Below are 24,201 nucleotides of genomic sequence, written 5' to 3'. Positions count from 1 at the left end.
AAACTTCCAAAGTATATATGGTTTGGACTTCAGTGTGAATGGCACAATTTAAAATTTGAAAAACTGTTCACATACTGTATGTGCAAAGTATATTATGAAGTGGTTTGTAATTTTTCTGCCCTCCCCTTAGAACAGCCCCCAGACTATGAACTGCTGTTGTAGACATAATTTAAGCAACGCAGTGTGATTTTAGTGCATTTCAGTTGAATAAAGTGTTTCAATTCAGTACAAACAAACGTGCTGTTAAAAATGTGAACTTTTAATGAGAGCAGCATACAATATGATTATTGTGACCTTTGATAAAGTAAGATGACTAAAACAAAATAATAATAATAATAAAAAAATAAAAGCATTCTAGGTGTGACTTCGTAGAATGTACTTTTTAAGGAACTGGTATGAGGAACTGAACAAAAACACACACATACAAAAATAAACATCATAAGAAAGGATTACATAACATTAACATAAAGCCAATTGCACAAAAAGAAAAAAAAAAAAAAATATTACAACCCCAATTCAAATGAAGTTGGGACGTCGTGTAGAACAATAAAAATATAATATGATTTGCAAATCCTTCTCAACCTATATTCAATTGAATACGCTACAAAGACAAGATATTTAATGTTCAAATGGATCAACGTTATTCTTTTTTTGCAAATATTCACTCATTTTGAATTTGCGGCTCGCAACACGTTACAAAAGAGTTGGCACAGGGGCAACAAAAGACTTTTTGACAAAGTTCAAAAGCCAGCATCTCTGATGGTATGGGGGCGTGTTAGTGCCCATGGCATGTGTAATTTGCACATCTGTAAAGGCACCATTAATGCTGAAAGGTACATACAGGTTTTGGAGCAACATATGCTGCCATCCAAGCAATGTCTTTTTCAGGTACGTCCCTGCTCATTTCAGCAAGACAATGTCAAGCCACAGCGCGGCTTCGTAGTAAAAGAGTGCTGGTATTAGACTGGGCTGCCTGCAGTCCAGTCCTGTCTCCAATTGAAAATGTGTAGCACATTATGAAGCGCAAAATATGACAATGGAGACCCCAGACTGTTGAGCAACTGAAGTTGTACATCAAGCAAAAGTGGGAAAGAATTCCACCTACAAAGCTTCAACAATGTGTCCTCAGTTCCCAAACACTTGAGTGTTGTTAAATGGAAAGGTGATGTAACACAGTGGTAAACATGCCCCTGTCCCAACTCTTTTGGAACGTGTTGCAGGCCTCAAATTCAAAATGAATGAATATTTACAAAAATAAAAAGGTTTATCCATTTGAACATTAAATATCTTGTCTTCGTAGTGTATTCAGTTGAATATAGATTGAAAAGGATTTGCAAATCATCATATTCTGTTTTTATTTATGCTTTACACAACATCCCAAATTCATTGGATTTGGGGGTGTAAAAAAAAAAACCACAAAACCCAAATAAACAAACAAAAACATGAAGGCCTTGTCCTAGGCACTTGTGGTCTTTACAGTTGGTAGTAACCACTGAAACGTCTGTTTTTGCCACCAGTCAGCCTAAAACATGTGCCAAATGAAATGTAATATTGGGGTGCATATATAAGAGTCACAGAGTACCTTTCCAGTAACATAAATATATAAAAAACAAACAGAACCTTCATCATTAATAAAGGCTCTCATACATCCTTCTGTTAAAGTATTAAGCTTTTATATAAAATGACATTTTAATGAAATTAGTGCACAGTCTCGGTATTAATGACTTTGCCAAGCAAGTACTAAAAGTTCAGTGATGTGGTTATAAAGTGTTGCTATTTTCAATATGGCTTTAAGATTTTAGGCAATAAGATGTATTGCAAGTTGCCACCATTGGAATATTATTGTCCCATTTTAGCACCTCAAGGTAAAAAAAAATGAAAAAATGTAGATATTAAAATATTTACGTACAGTCATAATATAAACACATAGATTCCTTGCAACATACACAAAAAACATTTACTTTACTTATTTAATATTTTGTTCTGTATATTCTCCATGTTCAGAGTGTCTTGAACTTAGAGCCTTAAGTAACAGGCCATTACCCTTCATGACAAACCTTGTTCTGTTTGATGTATGCCTTGATCCACAACTCAGATAACCCCCCCCACACACACACACTCACAAATACATACGCTGAAAAAAACATGCACAGCAACTTCAAGTCCTTGAGCCTAGCATCAGCATGTTGTCAGGTTGAACACTGGACTGTGGTCAGCTCCCAGGATTTTTTGCCCCTTATGTTTATGGGCTGTGATTGTCCTGCACTGGTGGCGGTGAAAGGTGGAGATTAAATATCACTCCTCTGACAGAAGTAGCTCCTATAATTAAATGAGGCTTTAGAGAAGGAGTAGAATCTCCGGATAGAAGAAGCTCATAACCAAGATAAAAAATAACAGGTAATCAAAGGGGCAATGGACTGTCCTTTCATGCCATGGTTAAGGCAAATAAAACTCAGTGCTCTTCAACCCCCCTCCACACACACACACACACACACACACACCTCAATACTGACAGAATGCTTGAAATCCACTTCTCTACCGGCCATTCATACAGTCTCACTCCCTGAAATGTGCGAGACCCAGTCTGAATCTGTGATTGTATCAGCAGAAATTGTCAGGTTTGGTTCCACCACAACAGGTGGAATCTCACACCTTGCTGTCAAGAGGAATGCCCCCAAGGGCTTGGACCAGCTCACTGAAAGACGGCCGCTCTTTAGGGCTGGCAGCCCAGCAGTGGCTCATCAGTTTGTAGATTTTAGATGGACAGTCCTCAGGAGCCGAAAGCTTCAGAGTTCCAGCCTGAAGTTCTGAGACATAGTAGAGGAGATGAAAAAGTTAGAAATTAAGTGCTGCTTCAATGCAACTGCTGGTCTTTTGGTCACATTGTCCTCTAGACTACATCTAGCTCTTATGCTATGTTTTTATGCTTCAGTCTTTACTAGTGTAAGAGTTTCAGCAGTGCTCATGAGGAAATGCAGACATTTGTATGTATTTAACTTAAAAAAAAATACATTTCCTAATATATGCATTCTGCAATGTGTTCTTTAAACCTTTAGAACTTCAGATTCAGAAAATTAGTTAAATAATGGAAATTAATTTATATGTTAAAACCAATTATGTCCAAATTTGATGAGCAAAGTGTTTACATTTTTTTTCTTAAAGCTAGCATTTTGCTCAGTACAGTGCAGTCAGTGAAATCTTCATGATGACAATGACTTTAATATTTTTTATATTTTCATAGCAACCCTAAGTGTCTTGTAGCCTTACGTAGGTGACATGTAGGTTTAGAAATGATGATCTGTTCTTCATATTTAAAGCTACATAACACTTTCATTATGGTAAATATGATCAAAATGCTATTGTCCTGAGATATGTTTGTGTGTGTGTGTGTTTTCTTACCTTCCAGTACCTCCTCATGGCTTTGTGTAGAGTAGGGAAGATCCCCATGGCTGAAAACCTCCCACATCAGGACCCCAAACGCCCAAACATCAGATTTGGTGGAAAAATCGTCATCAAGTACAGACTCAGCAGGGAGCCAACGCAGTGGGACCCACTTCTGCTTGTAGTGGTAATACTCACTTCTCACAAACAAATACACACACGCACACACATATATACAGTTGTTGCATTGTGATTTCATGAACAATCACTGTAGTTACAATAAGAGTTTATTCCAGGACTTCTAATAGACATTAAAATCCTATTAAAAATCCCTTTTATAAAATGTATATGCATTTTTCTTTTGTTCCTCTATGGGCTCTGTATAATTTCAGGTATGTGTCAACTTTTTTCCTTCCACTCCAGTCTTATTTAGTAAATGACAAAGCATAATAATGCACGTGGTTTAAAAAGATGACAGCTGTTCCATATTAAAAAATAAATACCATTGTTTATATTCTGCAGTGTTATCCACATTAATACCAAAAAACTACACTTCCACAGATCTCTGACAGCAGGTTTGAGAACTTGCCTGAGACACGATTCATTCATTCATTATCTGTAACTGCTTTTTCAGTTCAGAGTCACGGTGGGTCTGGAGCCCACTCGGAATCACTCGGTGCAAGGTGGGGACACAACCTGTTCTTTGTACAGCAACGCACACACATTCACAACTATGGACATTTTTGAGTAGCCAATCCATGTACCAATATGCACTTTTGGACCAAGGAAACCGGAGCACCTGGAGGAAACCCATGCAGACACAGGGAGAATGCACTCCGCGCAGACAATCACCTGGAGCAGGGCTCGAACCCACAACCCCAGGACCCTAGAGCTGTGTGACAACAACAATACTTGTCACAATGCCTCCGTTACCTCAGACTTAATAAACTTTAAAAACTTTTTATCTATATAAGCAAATCTTTCAAGGGGAGAATATTGTATATTGTTTTGTACTAATGTCTTATACTAGGTTATATGGATGAAATCCAGTTAACCATTAAGTACTTTCTCACAGCAGATTTGTTTTCATCATGTGCACAGGTCCACAGACAATGCAAGAATGTGCCCCTGCATATTTGTCATTCAATATATAAATCTGACTTTATATATCTGAATCTGAATGTTTATTTCATTGATGCTTGTTTAGATTTTATTTTAATGTTACAGAGACTTTTCAAAACAAAAAACATGTTTACTGACCAGATATACAATAATTCAAACTGGATCAAGTACATGAGATTGTGCAGAGTACTGTATTTGGTATACAGAATAGTTAAATGGGCCATGAGTTCACTTTCCTTATTTGCTGTTGCACACTTGTTGTATATTGTGAATATACACTGATCAGACAAGACATTAAAAAGACCTAGTTTCTGCACTCATTTTCCAATTTATCAGCTCCCCTCAATTTCTACAATTACAGAAATCATTACCTTTTTGCTCTGCATAATTTAGTAGCTCCCTTTCAACTTATTCATCAATGTTCAGGACCCCCAGAGTGTGAATTTTTGTTGTGGCATACCTATTTTTGCGTGCAAATGTGTTTTGTGGCATGTCTGTGTATGTATGTATGTATGTACCTGTTATAGACGTCCTTGGTGAGGCTCAGCGCGGACACTTTGACTTGTCTTTGGCCACTTATCAGGCAGTTTCGAGTGGCCAGGTCTTTGTGAACAAAACGCTGGTTAGACAGATGCTCCATCCCAGCAGCCACCTGGGCACAGATGGACACCTGAACAAAAGAAGAGAGACAAAGAGAGCATGAGGTGAGAGAACCAATCACTAAATATTACCTTTCAGACATAACCGCTTTTCTTAGCAGTAGTTATGAGGTTAATGAAAAAGTGCTTACTTTCATTTTGGTGCTGAGGGGTTGTGGTTTGAGTTTCTCATCTTTGCTTTTTGATATACTCAGAAATTGCTTGAGATCACCCTGGAAAACAAAGGACTCAATAATATAGGTAAAACAGTTTTTTTTATCTGCTCTAAATAGATTGTACATTTACACCAGAGCAACAAGTACCAGGTCCAACATAAAGAAGGTGCAGCTTCAGCTTCTATAAACACCAAATATAAAAAATGTGAGCTTAATGTGCATATGAAATTCAGATAATGATATAAATGTGTTCAATATAGATCTAAATCTGATGAAAAATGGCAAAACATCTCCCAAGCTGCCCAGTTTAGTGCAAACAGATTTAGCATATTCAGATGGGACTACACCAGTAAGTGACACCAGAGAAAAGCTCACTGAGGCAACGTGGGTGTAGTGTAAATGAGATCTGATCACAGTACACCGCAGTTACAAAGTGGCAAATTATTAAAGTAATTTATTGTAAGGGTAATTTAACACTGACCTATGTGAACATACAGTTCTAATGGCATACCTACTAGTTTAGCACCTAGACCCGAGACAAGCTGTCTCAATTCATGCAGAATATAGATTGTCCTTGTCTTGCAAGCAAGGCCTTCCCAGTAGAATAAGTTGCCTGAAAGGCAGCATGTTGCTCCAAAAACTATCATTCAGCATTAATGACACTTTCACAGATGTGCACATCATCCATGCCATGTGCATTAATGAACCCTCATACCAATGGATGCTGGCTTTTGAACTATGTGCTTATACAAGCTGGATGATCCCTCTTCATTTGTGAGTTTTAACTGAGTTTAACAAAATGGGTTCTGTGACAATAGTTTTTGGAAAAAACATTTCAGCACCCATGCAGTGATTTCCACTACAAAATTGTGTCTAATTTTAATTCAGTGCCTCCTGAGGACCAGAAAACCACAGTCAGCAAGTATTGATTTTAGGCCTTGCATAATAATAATTTCTGCAGGTTATTAACATTTTTGCTGATATTATGTACTGTAGATGATACAATTCCCAAGTTCTTCACTATTTTTTGTTGAGAAATGTGACTCTTGAATTATTTCACTATTTGTCCATTTCAGAAGAGTGCCCCCTCCCATTCTGAAAGACTCAGCCTTTCTGAGATCCTCTTTTTAACCCTTTTTTAAAGAATAAAACAACTTTTCCCAATCTGTTGTTTCCAGGTTCCATGCAAGCGTCAAATATAAAATTGATATTATATATTTAAAAAATAGAAACAAATATGATTCAACATTTGAAATTGAAATATCTTTCCATTTAAATATTGTCTTTGTATTATTTTCAGTAAAAAATGTTCAAATTATTTGCACCTCATTGCATTCATTTTCATTTACATTTTGCAGAGCGTCCCAAATTGTCCAGAAATGTAGTTTGTGTTTGTGTGTGTGTGTGTGTGTGTACACTAAAATAGGCCTTAAACATAGGTAGGGAGCAAGTCTGATTTTGCATTTACAAAACTTCCAACAGTTATAATTTGAATTTAAAATATTTAAGGGCTGCAGTGTTTTCACAATCAAAGAACATATATGGAGCCCATACCAAAAATGAGACATAACATGTAAATAAATAGATTTAAATAGTTTTATAAGTTAATAAACTGCTTTGTTGACAAACTACAAACTTGTGTAATTATTAACCATGTGCTTAAATATTGTTTGTTATCCTTCCTGCGAAAATATCACAGGCTATATAATAGTAATTAACCCCTTCTGCATTTTGGTAATAATTAATCAAATTCATAAATATTGTTTATATGGTTATACATTAAATATTATATGCTGTGTGAATATTACTGATTACTTGTTTAATGTATGTATTGTTGAAAAGGCTTTTTTTTTTTTTTTACCAGGTCTACATATTCCAGGATGATAAAGTGTGGTTCGGAGTCTTGACAGAGGCCGAGCAGCCGGACGATATTAGAGTGACTGAGTTTACTGAACATTTCGGCCTGCCGTTTAAAATCAGCCTGCAAGAGCTCATCTCTGCTCAGAAGACTTTTCACCAGAACCACCGTCTCCTCCTCTCCCTCTTCAATTCCCAAAGCTTTAGCCAATAACACCTCCCCGAACTCCCCTTTACCTGCACACACACAAAAGAAAAAGAACCCACATATATACACAAGTGCATATACACACATATACACATACACACATATACGCACGCACATACACACAGTCATAAATATAAAAATTTAATATAAACCAAAAGACAACAACAATAAAACAGACAACTACACCATGGACATTGTCAGTCACTGATGATATTTAAAGGCATTTGTAGGAGAACATCAAGTAAGTTACTCAAAACTGTCTTAATTTTATTAATTATAGGAAAATGCCCCTCACAAACTATAGAGAGTGCCTGTGTTGATACCACTTTTATCCTGCTTTGAACACTTTTATCCTGCTTTTTAATCCAGATCTTCAACAGAGAAGATGATGATGTTTATTAGCTGTACTTTTAACTATTCTGAGGCCAGTGTTTATGTATATACAGTATGTGTGTATGTATGCATGTATGTATGCGTGAGTGTGTGTGTGTGTGTGTGTGTATGTTAGATATATTACCCAGTATAGTAATGGTCTGTAAGTTTGCTCTGGGGAAGTGTAGCTTGTCAGTGTTGCTATGCTGTTTCTCGGTGGTTGTCATGGTTCCGAGGTTTGTGAGGGCCACTTCTTGGATCTCTGCTGCAGTTTGACCATTTTGCTGCACAGCATCTCCTGGAGGAAAACAGCCAGAAAGAAAAATTATGTAATTCTTCAACCCATTAAAATCTTTTCCCAGTGTATTTGGGACAATGCCTAATTTGTTTATATTTTTGTTAGAAAAGACATCAGCACGTGGAGCTGGAGTATTCTGTGCACAGTTCTGCCTTTATATTGAATTCACTGAACAGTTTAATTGACTGACAGATCAGTGAAAATTTAAATGAAAAACATGAATAAATATATGTAAACAGTGTGGAAAGCTAGTCATTTTCCTTTGCTGCAGGGAGCATTTTGCTGGTGTAGCTTGGATTCACTTGTTCACATACAAATCAAATAAGATATTCTTACTGACCACCAAAGACTTGCAGTAGATAGCAATGACATTGACAAGGCACGAGGGGTGAATGAATGAGTAGATTAATATGCAAATTATATACAAACCCCATTTTCAGAACACTTGGGGCAATGGCAATATGCAACATAAACATCAATATGTGTTTTGTTTATTCTCTTAAACCTTTATTAAATGAACAAATCTATGAAGAATCCATTTCCGATGTTTTCACTGACCAATATGATGGTGTTCTCTAAACATACACTAATTTAAAATCTGATGCCTGCAACACACGCACAAAGTTGGAATGGGGTAAAGTAAGAATGAGTGGTTTATAGAAAATTCATGTCACACAAAACTGAGGTGAATATAAAAGATAGAAAAGGACCTTCCAACAAAGACTCCATCTTTGTGAACAATTTCTGCATATATTTGTGAATGATTTGTCAACAGTTTCAAACAGAACATGTTTCAGTGAAAGACTGCAAAGAATTTAAGTTTTTCACCATCTACAATTTAAAATACTATGAAAAGATTGGCTTGTGTGCGAAATCACTGCTCAATATGGTTCTGAAGGCAGCGATAATTGTGTTATCACTCAGCATGAACGTGACTGGGTGACACACGTTGGGCAGAGAGGAAAAAAAATACATAAATAAAAAGAAAACAAAAAAAAAACTTTTGTTGCTCTCTCCAACAACTGAAAAGACAATAATGGGAACCAGAGCACAACTTTACTCCTTCATTAGCTTCAGGGCTAGTTGCAACTGTTCCAGTGTAATACCAACTTTAACTCGTCATTTTTCTGGTAATTCTCACCATTTTCCCAGCTTTTATTCAGAAAGAGTATAGAACAGAAGACCAGATGTTTACAAGATTACAGCAAGGCACAAAGCTTCTCAGCGTGCACATGTGGGTACACTCTCACTCGTTCCCTCTCTCGTTTCTTCTCTCTGTGCACGTTACTTTTTTGTTATTGAGATACAGAGATGTATGTTAGTCTTATTTATGTTAGTCATCCTGCATTTTTTTGTATTTAGTAAGTTATTTTAAATTATATTGTGCTTTGTTCATATGTCTGTTGTGTTCAAATAATATTTTTAAATAGAAAATACATTTAGTCTATCTAAATTATGCAGTGGTGAAAAGTGGCAAAAATGGAAAAAATAAATAAATAAATAAATAAATAAACACTGGGTATTCAGCCTTTGGCCAAATATTTTATTACCATGGGTTCTTCTAAACAACTGCCTAGCACTCTAAAAATGAAAACTGTTGAGGCCGACAAAGCAGGGGAAGGCTATAAGACGATTGCAAAGCGTTTTCAGGTTGTCATTTCCTCAGTTTGAAATGTAATTAAGAAATGGCAGTTAACAGGAACAGTGGAGGTGTGGAAGTCAGAGAAAAATTTCAGAGAGAGATATTCGTAGGATTGCTAAAAAGACAAATCAGAACCTCCGCTTGACTGCAAAAAACATTCAGGAAGATTTAGCAGACTCTGGTGTTGCGGTACATTGTTCTACTGTTCAGTGCCACCTGTACAAATATGGCCTTCATGAAAGAGCCATCAGAAGAAAACCTTTCCTGCATCCTCACCAAAAAAATCAGCATCAGAAGTTTGCAAAAAACATCTAAACAAAGCCTGATATAGTTTGGAAACAAGTCCTGTGGACCAATGAGGTTAAAATAGAACTCTTTGACTGCAATGAGCACAGAATATCATGAAAAGAACAAGGGTTAAGCATAAGTATTAAGCATAAGGGTGGATCAATCGTGCGTTGGGGTTGTGTTGAAACTTGGAACATTTCACAGGTAGAAGAAAGAATGGATTCCATCAAAATTCTGGAAGCACCATCTGTAAAAAAAGCTAAAATTGGAAAAAAGAGGATGACTTCTACAAATGGATAATGATTCTAAACACACTTCAAAATCCACAGTAGACTACCTCAAATGGTGCAAGCTGAAGGTTTTTTCATGGCCCTCACAGTCCCCTAATCTGAACATCACTGAAAATCTGTGGATAAAATTCAAAAGAGCAGTGAATGCAAGACGTCCCAGAAATCTTACAGAACTGCAAGACTTTTGCAAGGAAGAATGGAAAATCCCTCAAACAAGAACTGATGGACTCTTGGCTGGTTACAAAGTGTTTACAAGCTGTGATACTTGCCATGGGGGTACTACTAATTATTAACCATGCAGGGTGCGCAAAGTTTTGCTTCAGGCCCTTTTCCTTTTTTTTTGTTATTTTGAAAAATAAAAGATGAAAATAAAAAAATTGCTTTTGCTTAAAATACAAAGACAACATCTCCAAACTAAAACTCCAAATCTAGTTCATAAGGACAATGCAATAAGAATTATGATATCTTATACTTATATAGCACTTATATGCTTACAATTTTTCAAAACAAATCAATTAGGAAAACAGGCAAATCACAGGCAAAAACAATACAGAACTAGAAAAGATCTACGTAAATGTGGAGTTGGGGGGCAAGCCTAGAAAAAAAGCATGAATCCCAAATCCATCTAGGTTGGATGAGGTAATAGTGAGTAACATAACAGAAGATGGTCTGAGAGTGCAAGTTGGATTGTATAAAGAATAATAGGTGAGACCAGTAGAAAGGGACATTTTTATGTAGCGCTTTTTAAATCAGGAGAAGAATTTTGAATTTATGTGATATGCGAGCCAGTGGAAATGTTGCAGGACAGGTGTAATATGTTGATGAGAGTGGGCAAGGATGAGCAGCAGATTTCCGTACCATTTTGAGTTTGTGTAAGCGAGAGGAGGTTGTACCAGCAAGACGTTAACTACAGTAGTCCAGGAAGCTAGAAAGGAATTAATAAATAAGGGATTTTGCAATGTTACAGAGTTGGAAGAAAGACATTTCTAATACAGGGTTGATGTGTGCACTAAATAAAAGGGTTGAGTAAAGGAGGATGCTCAGATCCCCGTAAAAAATATTTTACATTTATCACTGTTTAACATGAGAAAGTTCTTCCAGGTTTTAACTTCTGTTGGGCAGTTTTCCAAGTGAATGGGTTTAGAGCTAATGTAAATCGGAGTGTCATCCACACAGCTGTAAAAAATCATGTTAAATCTATGTAATAGCAGATAGGTAGGACTGGAGCTGGCTTGACACAATTCACATAAGTGCTGTGGACAGGAAAGGGAGGTTAGAGATGGATAGATAAATAACTAAAACCAATGGGTCAGGACCAGGATTTTTAATGATAGCAGCAGTCTTGTACAGAGATGGTACCTGTCCAAGATTAATCAATTTCACGAGAATTACGAGCTTTAGGTAATGTTGGTGCGGGATCAAGAAAAGTAGTTGTAATTTTAGAAGCAGTTATGATGTCTACAAAGCAGGAAGTATCAAGTAGAAATAAAAGAGTAGAAGGTCTCTTCCATTGCCAAACAATTAAAAAGTACAATCAAAAGAAATGTAATGTGACCCAGTGGTAATAATGCCTGTGCCTTAGCTTTATTTGAGTGTTTGCCGGCATACATGCTTGTTTATATTTAACATTTGTCATTGAAAACACTGATAATCTTTGTATTTTGTCTGTCAAATCACCAGATTTCAGAGATATTGGATTGGTATATTAAGAAGTAATCTGCTCCACAAATATAATTTCAGAGACTTGTAGAATGCCACCAAGACATACTGGAGCTGTTTTGAAAGCTCATCTCCTTATTAAGACCCCCCCCCTTCATCTGTAAGTCATCCATGGAGTCTATGTATGTAGATTTCTATAAGCATTTGTCCTGGCCCAAATGGTATATAGTCACAACAACAAAATACAACTGTGCAGATTTTTCAACTCGCAGAATCACTTATATCATAATATAAAAATAATGAATCAGAGAAATCAGAGTAAGAGTATATGAAACACAAGATATGTTTATGGGTACTGATTTTGAGGGGATAATTATTGTATACAATATAACTAGACATGGAAGTAAATGGAATAAATTCATGAACCACTATTAACATATATTACAACACATACTCACCTGTGTATGTTTGACAAAGGCCTAGTAAATACATAAAACTGATTACACAGCAACATCCACATAGAACAGCATTGTAGCTGCAAACAGCTTTAACATATTTGAGTAGAATACACACAGTGAAGACTTCACACATTGAAGTTAATTAAAAACAACAAAACGGTCATTATGTAAGTATTATAATTTGTATGTTCTCAATTGTATGTAAATATACATAATAAAACTCTCAGCGGCACTGCTGCCTGATATTCTTAATCCTGACGTATGAAAACGAAAATATCTTGCTGTCTCTCACCAAAAGCAAAGCCAGCAACGCTTTTAATTAGTGCTGAACATAGCAAGGGAATGCACTTTGCTGTACTGCTATTTGCAACCACTAGAGGGAAACACAATACCATGAAGTGCTTTCTGGAGGTCACAGAAACCTCTGTGTATACAGGTTAGACGTTAAATTGGGTTAAATAAAAAATAAAATAGACACAAAATTTATTTTTGAGCAAAGCATTATTCAACAAAACTATCGGTTTTAAAAACCCCTTAAATCAGCCATTCAATATTTATAACCCCCCGCAAGCTGTGTGTGTCTGTCTCTCTCTCTCATACACACACACATACCATTAAGGCATTCCATCTCAGGCTCCTCTCCATCCTGTCCCTTCTGCAGTCTCTTGGCATTGCGCCTCTGTTTGCAATAGAACATCAGGCCCAGAACAGCAATGATGTAAGCAACGGCAGCCCCCACAGACAGTCCGATGGTTTGGATCATCTTATATGGGGTTTTCCCCTCATCTTCGTCAGAGGGTTTAGGCTTCTCTGGAACAACAGCAAAAGAAAACTTGTTCATTACTTTTACTCATTCACACAGGATAATCACTCAAATTCTACAGAACAAAGCAGCGCACAGCTCTGACCTAACAGAACTGACAGAGCATGTCTACAATCACATAATATTATAATAACGTACATACTATAGCAATACTTTTAGTGATGGTGCATTATTTTTTATATTCTATTTAGTGTGCTAGTATATGACTTTTATTGTGGTAATGTTGTTAATTCACAACCTAAAAAAGGCATTTCAAAGGTTATTTAGTTAAGATACTCCATACAGAAGCCCAAACCATAAAGAACCCATTAAAATAGTCAGTTTTTCCATTATGGAGAATAACCTTTTAACCAGGTTCAGTACTCACTTTTAATTCTTTATGGCATTTAACACCTTTAAAAATGTTTAAACTATTTTTATGAGCCAAAAACCCTGGAAGTACTGGACGTACTGAAACAGAACATACATTACAACAATTTATACACAAATTCAGTGCATATTGTATGGAGAGGTCTAGATTTCTGTCACTTTTCTTGTTGTTTCTAGGCCAGGAAATGACAAAAATTTTACGTTACTGCCAAAATAAGACACATTATTTGACAGAATTTGTTAGTTCATGTCCTTGATCATATTAAGCATGTTTGAAAATTAAGTATGACTATATCATTTAAAAACATTACACTTACACTTTACATAGAAATGTTTGGTCACAAAGGAAAGAGTTAACATAAACTCAGAATCAGACACCTCAAAATCAAAGGCATGACATTTTATCTACAAGGAGCCTGCAGGTGTCAGTGCCAGCACAAACTGAATCCATCCAGATTTATGATTTCCAAATATTTTCCCCTTGTCCTACATTAATGCATGCACTATAGGACAATCCTTTTCTTTTACAAAGTTTCAAAATAAAATAAAAAGCAATATTTTAAATTTTCCAAAAACAAAAAAAAGTGCAGGTACCAATTTTCCTCTTTCGATTTGCATGTATTAACCTTATTCAAATAAGAGGCTGGCAAATAACATCAATATTAATCATTCATTATCTGTAACTGCTTATCCAGTTCAGGGTCACGGTGGGTACAAAGACTACCTGGAATCATTGGGCGCAAGGCAGGAACAGACCCTGGAGGGGGCGCCAGTCCTTCACAGGACAACACACTCACTCACACCTACAGACACTTTTTGAGTCACCAATCCACCTACCAACTTGTGTTTTTGGACCGTGGGATGAAACCCGATTACCCGGACACAGGGAGAACACACCAAACTCCTCACAGACAGTCACTCGGAGCAGGACTTGAACCCACAACCTCCAGGTCCCATTTAAAGGAGCAGTCTGTAATACTGACACCAAGCGTTTAAAATTGGAACTATAATACAGTTTCAAAACAGCGGAGAGAGTTGTCTGCCTCCTCCCCCAACGTGAAGCTCGAGCAGGTTGCCAGTTTGAGGAAAACTGAACGAACAAGAAAGAGACAAGTTTAAAAATGTGGACCGTAATCGTAAGAAAGTGGCATAATAATCATGTTTACACAGAAAACTGTTTATCAATTCACTAAAACATCTCCCTGCGCAAAAATGTAAACATGCAGCTGCCATTTCCCTGCATTTATAAGCCTATATTGTCCAAATCCACATTAAACATTTTGACTACACAAGACTCGTGTTACTTATCGATTTTCCCTTCCACCATAAGAGGCAGATCTTATCCACAATTTTCAAGGTCAAACATTTTCCACCTTACATGTGTCCGTTTACGAGTCTTGTTGGAGTTATTCGCCAGCTTCTTGAATTCTCTGTTCCACATTAAGAGCCGAAACTAGCTACAGCTTTTGAAACTTTTTGAAGTAAATGTTATTCCACTTTATCAGTTTAAATCACACAAACCAATTGTATGTGACGTTACTAAACATTTACCTACTTAAGTGGAAGGCAAAAATATAAAGAGCGGCCACAATTTACCCTGCATTTACAAGAATGTACTGTGTAAACCACATTAAAATTTTAGACTAGACGAGGCTGGTATTATTTTCCCTTCCACCATACATTTCATTTTAGGAGGTAGATCCTCTTAATGACAATTTTCGTATTCAAGCATGTAGTTCCACCATAAATGAGAGTTGTGAGAAACAAACATTTTGAGATTGTTTACGTTATTCTCCAGCTTCTTATTGAATACTCATTTTCACATTAAACAGATATGCGATGCTAAAGCTAGCGCTAGGATTTATAAATCTCGTATTGGAACACATTCAGTATTATCCATTTAAAACACACGACCAAGTGTACATCATGTCACTAAAACATCTACCTACTTGTGAAAAGCTTATATTAGCTGTGTATTACCAAGCTTGATTTGTCCGTGAAAATGTGAGGCTTTTCACACACTATTCTTACTCCTTAATTTATTTAAAAGACACACACCACGGAGAAACACATGAATCTGCCTCAATTTCTTTAAAACAAAACAAAAAAATAATGATACTTACACCATTCTATCCTTTTGTTATTCACCTTTTTCCTATAAAACACACAAAACACTCTCCTAACAGACTTTTTCTTTTTCCGAAATGATTTGCTATTAGCTACCTGTTCAGGAGAAAATTAGCCAGCTCTGGCTCTGTTCAGTAGTGTTGCTGCATCTAAACTGCCTCCACTTTTCAAACATAAGGGCAATATTTCCTCTCATTTTACTCCGTCTCTGGTCATGGAGATTTATAAGGACCATGGGGCATTTTGAGTCTGGTAAAATATAACATTAACTCTGTTAACTTGGTGATTTCAAGGCTGCAAGACAATAGTTTGTACACCTGGCCACACAGCGGAGAGTAAAATAACTGGACAGAGCGCAGGATCACAGGAACTCTGCTCTGAACTGGACACTTCTCAAAGAGAAAATACTGCTTCAGTAATGCTATGAGAGGCAGCAGCTCCTAGAGCCTCAGTAGCCTCTCATAATGATATGCATTATTAAATAAAAATTTTGTAATCAATCTAAATGTAATTTTATATATAGCCCACCCAAAAAACAGTTTTAGAGATATCAATTTAATCCAAGATATGAGAAGAGCACTGAGTGAACAACTACATAATTCAGCCTGTGATTTTCCTCAGAAGAGATGTGAGAAAGACCCTGAGACTGCTGATGGAAATTAAACATAGAGGAGCTCCAGGATATTTAATCCCATCTGAATTGGCAAGTAACTGCAAATTAATTGTGAAAAGTGAAACACACTGAGTAATAGCAGTTATTACCTGCCACACTGAGTATTAGCAGTTAAAATAACCAGAAATGGAGAATCAGAAATCTTCCACAGAATTTGCTCTCTGATAAAGAGTGCTGAAAATAAGTTGGAAATGTATTGTTGGAATTTAATTTAATTTAAAGTTCTATCTTTTATTATTTAAAAAAATATATATTTTATATTTGTAAGCGTATTAAATATAAATGAATATTCATCTTATAGAATGCAATTTCAAAACCTCAAATACAAATTCACATCAGGGTAAACATAATCAGATTTTCAAACTTTAACATCAAAACCTGTTGGCACAAAAATCATTCAATATGAAAGTAGGATAATATGCTATCAATAATAACATCAGTATCATTGGCTTCAACAATCCGGGACCTCCAGTTGTTGCTGAACCAGTTTGCAGCTGAGTGTGAAGCGGCAGGGATGAGAATCAGCACCTCCAAATCTGAGTCCATGGTACTCAGCTGGAAAAGGGTGGCGTGCTCTCTCCAGTTTGGAAGTGAGCTCCTGCCTCTAGTGGAAGAGTTCAAGTATCTTGGGGTCTTGTTCATGAGTGAGGGAAAGATGGAGCAGGACATTGACAGGCGACTCTGTACCAGTCCGTTGCGGTGAAGAGATAGTTGAGCAGAAAAGCAAAGCTCTTGATTTTAGAGGTGGGCGATACCGGGAATTTTGGTATCAATCTGATACCAAGTAAATGCAGGGCCAGTATTGTCGATATAGATACCGATACTTTGTAATATTTAAGATTCATAGATCCAAAAGATCCAAAAGACCTAGGATAGAATTTTGCTAAACATTGTACGTGACAAGAAAATACTTTGTTTCTAAAAATACTTTGTAAAATACTTATGTTTCTCCTCTTCTCTCCATTTCTGCGGCTCCGCATTTTCTGCTGCATGGTTTTTCATGTACTTGTAGAGGTTTGTTGTGTTTCCACTGTATTTAACAGCCCTGTTGCAAACTATTCAGTTTCATTTTCTGCAATAAAATAAAGCCAATCGGTCCTTCTCTTCCTCTCAGACATTTCAATACTTCGGTGGTGTCTCTCTCTGTACTGTGACATGTTGACTCGAGGAGAGCACTGAGTGGGCGGGCAAGGCTGAGCCTACCTGCATGGCTGTTTAGATGGCGCCAATAAGGGTCATGAGCTTTGGGTATTGGTCATGAACTTTGGGTAGTGATCGAAAGAACGAGATCGCGGGTACAAGTGACTGAAATGAGAGTTTCTCCGCAGGGTGTCTGCACTCTCCTTTAGAGAAAGGGTTAGGAGCTCGGACATCCGGGAGAGACTCTGAGTGGAGCCACTGCTCCTCCATGTTGAGAGGAACCAGTTGAGGTGGTCCGGGCCTCTGGTCTGGATGCCTCCTGGACGCCTTCCTGGTGAGGTGTTCCAGGCATGTCCAATGGGGAGGAGACCCTGGGGAAGACCCAGAACTCGCTGGAGGGACTACATGTCTCGACTGGCCTGGGAACGCCTTGGTATCCTCTGGAAGAGCTGGAAGAAGTGGCTAGGGAGAGGGAGGTCTGGGTTTCTTTACTCTCACTGCTTCTCCCGTGACCCAGACCCGGATAAGCGGTGGATAATGGATGGATGGATAATATCATAATAACTAGAGTATTTAAAGCTATTAAATGGCATAGAGTCCTGGCTTAATTATGTCTAAAAAGAACACACTTTCACTAACATTACTATCACTATTACTATCACTAAACATTACTATTAAATACTCTCAGAAAATATCAAAGTGCCAATAGACACATCCAGACAGGCTTTCACACAAACTCTATTCTTGAGAGCGATACTGAAGAGTGATAAGAATCTTGTGACACGGAGAAAGCCATGAGAAGCCTTTATAAGTCACATGAATGGAATAGGTTTAATTCTGTTTTCAAAATTAAGCTTGATTAAGTTAAAGTCACTTGAATGAGGCAAATTTAACATCAAGGCAACAGGCGTCGAGTGAAATAGGGTCATCCGAAGAAGACTGGAGAACAAGAACTAACAAGAAAGAGACAAGTTTAAGAACTTGGACCATAATCGGTAAAAAGAATGTGCCATAATCAACAGAAAATTGTTCATCATTTCACTAAAACATCTACCTACGCAAAAAAGTGAACATGCGGTTGCAATTTCCCTGCATTTACAAGTTTTACTGTCCAAATCTGCCTTAAATGTTTAGACTAGACAAGACTGGTGTTACTTATCAATTTTCCTTTCCACCATGGATGTTGTTTAAGAATGTTGTTTAATGTGAAATGAATGTCATTACACCTTACGTGTCCATTTATTGGTGTTATTCGCCAGCTTCTTGAATATTCTCTTCCACAGTAAAACTTTTTGAAGCAACTGTTACTCTTTACACTTTATCAGTTTAAATCAAAACAAACAGTACGTGACGTCACTAAACATTTACCTACTTCTGTAAAGGGCAAGAATATAAAGAGAAACTGCCGCTGCCGTTTTCCCTGCATTTACAAGAATGCACTGCCTAAACTGCATTAAATTTTTAGATTAGAGAAGGCTGGTGTTATTTTCCCTTCAACCATACATTTCATTTTAGGAGGTAGATCCTTGCTTCTTTTTCACATTCAAGCATTTAGTTACACCTTAAATGCATCCATTTGAGATTATTTACATTATTCTCCAGTTTCTTATTGAATACTCATTTCCACTTTAAACAACTATGTGATGCTAAAGCTAGTGCTAGGTTATATAAAACTCGTTTTGGAACACTTATTCCCATTTTATCTGTCTAAAACACACGTCTACCTGCTAGTAATCACATCTAACTGCTAGTGAAATGCTTATATTTGTTGTGTTACCAAGCTTGATTTCTCTGTTCCACCTTGAATAAATGAATATGCGAGGCTTTTCAAACACAGTTTTTACTCCTAAATTTGTTTTAAACACACATACACCACGAAAAAACACACCAGTCTGCCTAAATTTCTTTAAAACAAACCAACATTAGTATTTACACCTTTCAATCATGTTGTTATTCACTTTCTTCATATAAAATGCACAAAAAGATTTTTAGATGGGCAATGGGGCTTTTTGGGTCAGATAAAATATAACATGATCACACACCATGGACATTTTATGACTAAGTACATTAAATATTTTAAAGCTTCTTTAATTTTAAATTATTTTTTTTCTTCTCCAGAAAGGTGTACTGATATCTATAATATCTGATGTACTTGCTTTGATATACTTTTTATGAGATATTCATATCCCCTAGCACAGTGGTTTCGAAACTGTGGTAGATGTACCACTAGCTGTACGTGAAGCAGCAAGAGGTGGTACACCAAACTACCTGGAAAAATTTACTACTCAATTAAGGAACTTACTCTTTACTGAAAATCTGAGGTTTCTATGTGTAAATTACATAATGTTTCACAGTTTTCATAATTATGCCCAAAGAAATTCATTTGTGTTCCTCTGCTTTTTTTCCAGGGAGGGAATATGATCCCCCAGTTTTTTGAGAAATCCGTTTACAGAAAGCCCAGTTTCAGTTGCTTACTGGATGTAAGCAAAGGCTAGAGACAGATGTGAGCAATTTGGATTTTATTATAAAAAGGGCAAAGCAAAAACAAGAAAAACAAATAGAAGAAAACACTCGGCTGAAGGAAAACATGGCCGCTCTTCGTATCATTATAGCCCTAAAACAAGGTTTAACCCAGCGCTGCCCCTCCTTCACCTACTGCTACAAGTGCAGAGAGCGGCTGTGAGCACCTGCCCCAAGCCCCCATTGCGCTGTTTTCATCTATAGCCCATTAAAGCACATAACTGATATTACATTGACCTCTTCTCGTTTTTTATTTCTTTCAAATTATTGCCCATAAATTTTATATATTCTCATAAATGTATAATTGTGTTCAAACATTCAGTTTAGGCCTATAGTTATTTGTGTTCTCTCTATAATTTTTAGTAATTATTTTAGATAATTTTGTGTTAAGCATGCAAATTTCAAGTAAATAAGCAACAAAAACGTGCAAAAATTCAAGCAAGCAAATTTGCCCTATGCCCCTAGAACAGAGGAAGAACCAGGGGCGCACATGTTTCTGTGGTAGAAATCATCTGTGGTACCTGGAGGTTTTGTTTTGATAATGGGTGGTACTTGGTCTAAAAATTTGAGAACCACTGCTCTAGAACATTCCTAATGGATGTACTGTCAGTCTTAATTGGCAAAAGAATGCTATGGCACAAAAAGACATGCTTATCTAATTTCTGACAATTTTAACATTTATTTTTAACACGTAAAAATAACAAACAACCAAATAAATATTTCTTTTGCACCGACCTAAAAGTAAAATGGAACTCAAGCAATGCCCCCCCCCCAAACCACTTGGAAATATATATATATATATATATATATATATATATATACATATATATATATATAATGTGTGTGTGTGTGTAAATACATTTATACCCACCCACAACATAGAGCTGTGCCACACGGTCTGTAATGCTGCAGCTGTTGCCAGCAATACAAGTGTATTTTCCTGTATCATCAGTAGTGACATCAGTAATAACCAGAGAACCATTTGGCATCTTTTGGAACCTGAGATAGAGAGAGAGAGAGAGAGAGAGAGAGAGAGAGAGAGAGAGAGAGAGAGAGAGAGAGAGAAGACTCCTCATCAAAACTGCGCTGCCCTTTGTTAATATGCAGAAATACAATATAACACTACAATAAAAACCAAAATCTGTCAAAATAGAATTAAAACTTCATGAACAAAGCACCCAAGTGTATGTTTGCCGGACCACATGCTGGGCCGGCCTAGAAGACGCATATGTGCTTACTGACTGACTGACTGACTGGTACCTAATGTTGAAATGCACATGCGCAAGTAGGACACAGTCACGCTGCTCCAGCGCTGTAGGTCCACTGTCCATCGCGGGGAGCAGCTCAGTGTTTCACTGGAGCCTCGAACAGAAATGTGTTGAACGTTGTTGAGGTAACATTTATCAAAGTCTCTTTATGTTTGGAAGCGTTTCTGTGACCCAGCCCCTGTTGTTTTCTACTGTATGTTTATCATGCAGAAAGTCATCTTGGGGCTTGGTTTTAGAAATGTTCAAAAACAAGTAATAAACTAATTTTATAGTTTATTACTTGTCACTATTGTAAACAAAGACATTGATATGAAGCACCAAATCTTCTCCAGATCTTCCAATGACAAGCGTATGTATTTTGGACTTTCCTGTTTTTGAAATGCCAGAAAATCCTCTGTGACAATGGATAAACTACACTTGCCTAGCTTCTCTTTGCTCCTGTTTTCCACAATTTTTTCCAGGATTTATTTCACAGCATTTTCAGTCCAGATCCTACCCATCTACTCCTGTGTTATGAGATTATTGGGAACATTTGTTATTTGAAGAGTGTTTCCCACATATTATGCCTCACTGAGTAGTGCTGTATAGTGTGGAAGCTTGTCATTAGTGCCTTCCACTGCTGACGATTTCAACTGGAAATCTAATGTTTTAGTGAATGCCAGGGTTAGAAATATCTTGTGCAATGAGTAGTAATCTTGCCAAGATGACGTGTTCTGTGATCTAGCTTCTCATATATGTTATTTTAGGCTACTTATATAATGAAAACAATATTAGAAAGAAAACAGACCTTCTGGAGCTGATAGAGAGCACTTTGTCTTTGACCATCCACTGGATGAACGGTTGGGGGTCTCCTGTAGCCTGGCAATGCAGCATGGCTGTGTGGCCCTGGTACACTGTGGTGTATTCTGGTTCCAGCTGAAACTCTATATTGACTGAGAATAGAAGGAGGCGGAGGAGGGGGGGGGGTTAATATGTTTAATCCTTTGATATTCATGCCATATTGAAACCCAATAAACAAATTAGGGGTCTTAAAGGACATAACTGAAATTAAGTCAGCATCTTGAAATAGTAAGCTTTAGTCTTTGAACTAATAAGTCAAATTAATTGAAAAATGACATAACATGTAATTACAACATTGTTCAAGACCAACAAAAGAATCAATAATTTACATGCAACAATTGTTATTTGATTTTTAACTATTTTAATTTAAAATGTGTGTAGTGTCCTCAAAAAGACCATCCTGGACCAAGATTTACAAACTTCATCAGAGCATTATTATATAAAAGTGGTCAAACTGCGGATGAATTTTAGCAAATTAGGTTAGAAATAGTTTCTGGGTTCATAGCATTTTTGGACAGACAGAAGATTTACAACACTATGTGGTTTCCAGGCTCCGCTTAAAATCAGGGGTAGAGCTTGCGCTCCAAAAATCACACAGACAGCAGAAATTCTTTGTCTCTATGTTATGAAACTTCATGCTTGTTCCTATTAGGGGTTTGAGAAAATTATTACATTCTGATGTAACTGCAGGGTTGCCAACTTTCCCGAACTGGGCACAGTTTAGTCCCATATCCTGCTCTCCTGCAAAACTTACCCCTGCAAATATTAAAAATCTATTTTAATAGCTAAAAGCTGCATTGAGCTGTTTGCTGAATACAAGTATCTAAATAAATAGTTAGCAGGTTTCTGATAGGTTGATAGCAGATAGTTGGTATTTCAGATTGGTTATTAAAAGAGAGAGCTTCAGCACATTCTGCAAATATGAAAACACTTTTTTCAAATGCTTCCTCTTCATGACAATAGTAGCATCAAGTATGTCTTAACATTGTCAATTCCTTCTACCAAATTATAGTAATCTGTAACAAGATGCATCTAGCTGACTCTCAAATTCCCATATGTTCTGTCTGTAGTGCATTATTTCAGAATGGAGATAAATAAACTTCTAACGTAACACTATTTACAACATTGTTAACATATTCAACCATGGGCTGCAGAACATTTTTACAGTGTTTGGTAGTAAACCCCACAGTTATATTTTACATTATGCAACCTTAGTGCACTGTATAGTGATTTAAGACATATCCAAAATGTGTGATCTTCACAAAAACGCTACAGAATCTCAGTGCATCTCTAACGGCCTTTCTCTCCAATTTTGTCTCACTTTCCTCTAATTTTCTACTGTTTTTTGTTCTAGCTTTGTTTTAGTCTGTTAGTTTTAGTTTTTGTTATGCTTTTTCAGATTAGAGATAATACAGGTTTATTATAGAAAGACCACACTGTCTATTTATTTATTTATATTTGGGTGGCACGGTGGTGCAGCAGGTAGTGTCACAGTCACACAGCTCCAAGGACCTGGAGGTTGTGGGTTCAAGTCCTGCACCAGGTGACTATCTGTGTGGTGCGTTCTCCCTGTGTCCGCGTAGGTTTTGCCCGACAGTCCAAAAACACACATTGGTAGGTGGATTACTGACTCAAAAGTGTTCCTAGGTGTGAGTGTGAGAGTGTATGTGTTGCCCTGTGAAGGACTGGCGCACCCTCCACGGTGTGTTCCTGCCTTGCGCCCAGTGATTCCAGGTAAGCTTCGGACCCACCGTGACCCTGAACTGGATAAGCTGTTACAGACAATGAATTAATGAATAAATAGTATGAATGCATACAGCTGAAGATTCTTCATGTCAGATGTGTTTTCACAGCTGGAAAGGTTCCACATATTTTGGCAGGCTTTAGTCTTGGGGCAGTGCCTGTGCAGTGCATAAAAGAGGCACAGCATGGATTCAGTGTGATTATCTATAATATTACAATCTCTAGTCACATATGGCCTTACTTGGATATTGCCCAGACACTGCGCAAGGGCACAGGCAGGATAAAATCAGAGTTATGTGCAGTAGAAAT

At 37.0% G+C, this 24,201-nt stretch overlaps 1 protein-coding gene across 1 annotated transcript in view; it reads right to left on the bottom strand.

The window, feature by feature from the left end:
• Positions 1 to 295: 295 nt before the first annotated feature.
• The window catches only part of ptk7b (protein tyrosine kinase 7b), a 107,752-nt gene continuing 83,846 nt past the window's right edge, over positions 296 to 24,201 (bottom strand). The window contains exons 12-20 of the mRNA XM_066678883.1: positions 22,097 to 22,241; positions 20,913 to 21,040; positions 13,002 to 13,199; positions 7,900 to 8,052; positions 7,179 to 7,411; positions 5,294 to 5,374; positions 5,022 to 5,173; positions 3,400 to 3,578; positions 296 to 2,807 (exon numbers count right to left, since the gene is read on the bottom strand). Of these exons, the coding sequence (XP_066534980.1) occupies positions 2,647 to 2,807; positions 3,400 to 3,578; positions 5,022 to 5,173; positions 5,294 to 5,374; positions 7,179 to 7,411; positions 7,900 to 8,052; positions 13,002 to 13,199; positions 20,913 to 21,040; positions 22,097 to 22,241 (1,430 nt within the window). The 3' untranslated portion in view covers positions 296 to 2,646. The remainder of the gene's footprint in view (positions 2,808 to 3,399; positions 3,579 to 5,021; positions 5,174 to 5,293; positions 5,375 to 7,178; positions 7,412 to 7,899; positions 8,053 to 13,001; positions 13,200 to 20,912; positions 21,041 to 22,096; positions 22,242 to 24,201) is intronic.

The sequence above is a fragment of the Hoplias malabaricus genome, chromosome 8 (assembly GCF_029633855.1).
Source record: "Hoplias malabaricus isolate fHopMal1 chromosome 8, fHopMal1.hap1, whole genome shotgun sequence".
In the NCBI taxonomy this organism is placed as follows: Eukaryota; Metazoa; Chordata; class Actinopteri; order Characiformes; family Erythrinidae; genus Hoplias; species Hoplias malabaricus.
The sequence above is the reverse complement of the archived record's forward strand: the minus strand, read 5'-3'. Positions and strand labels throughout refer to the sequence as shown.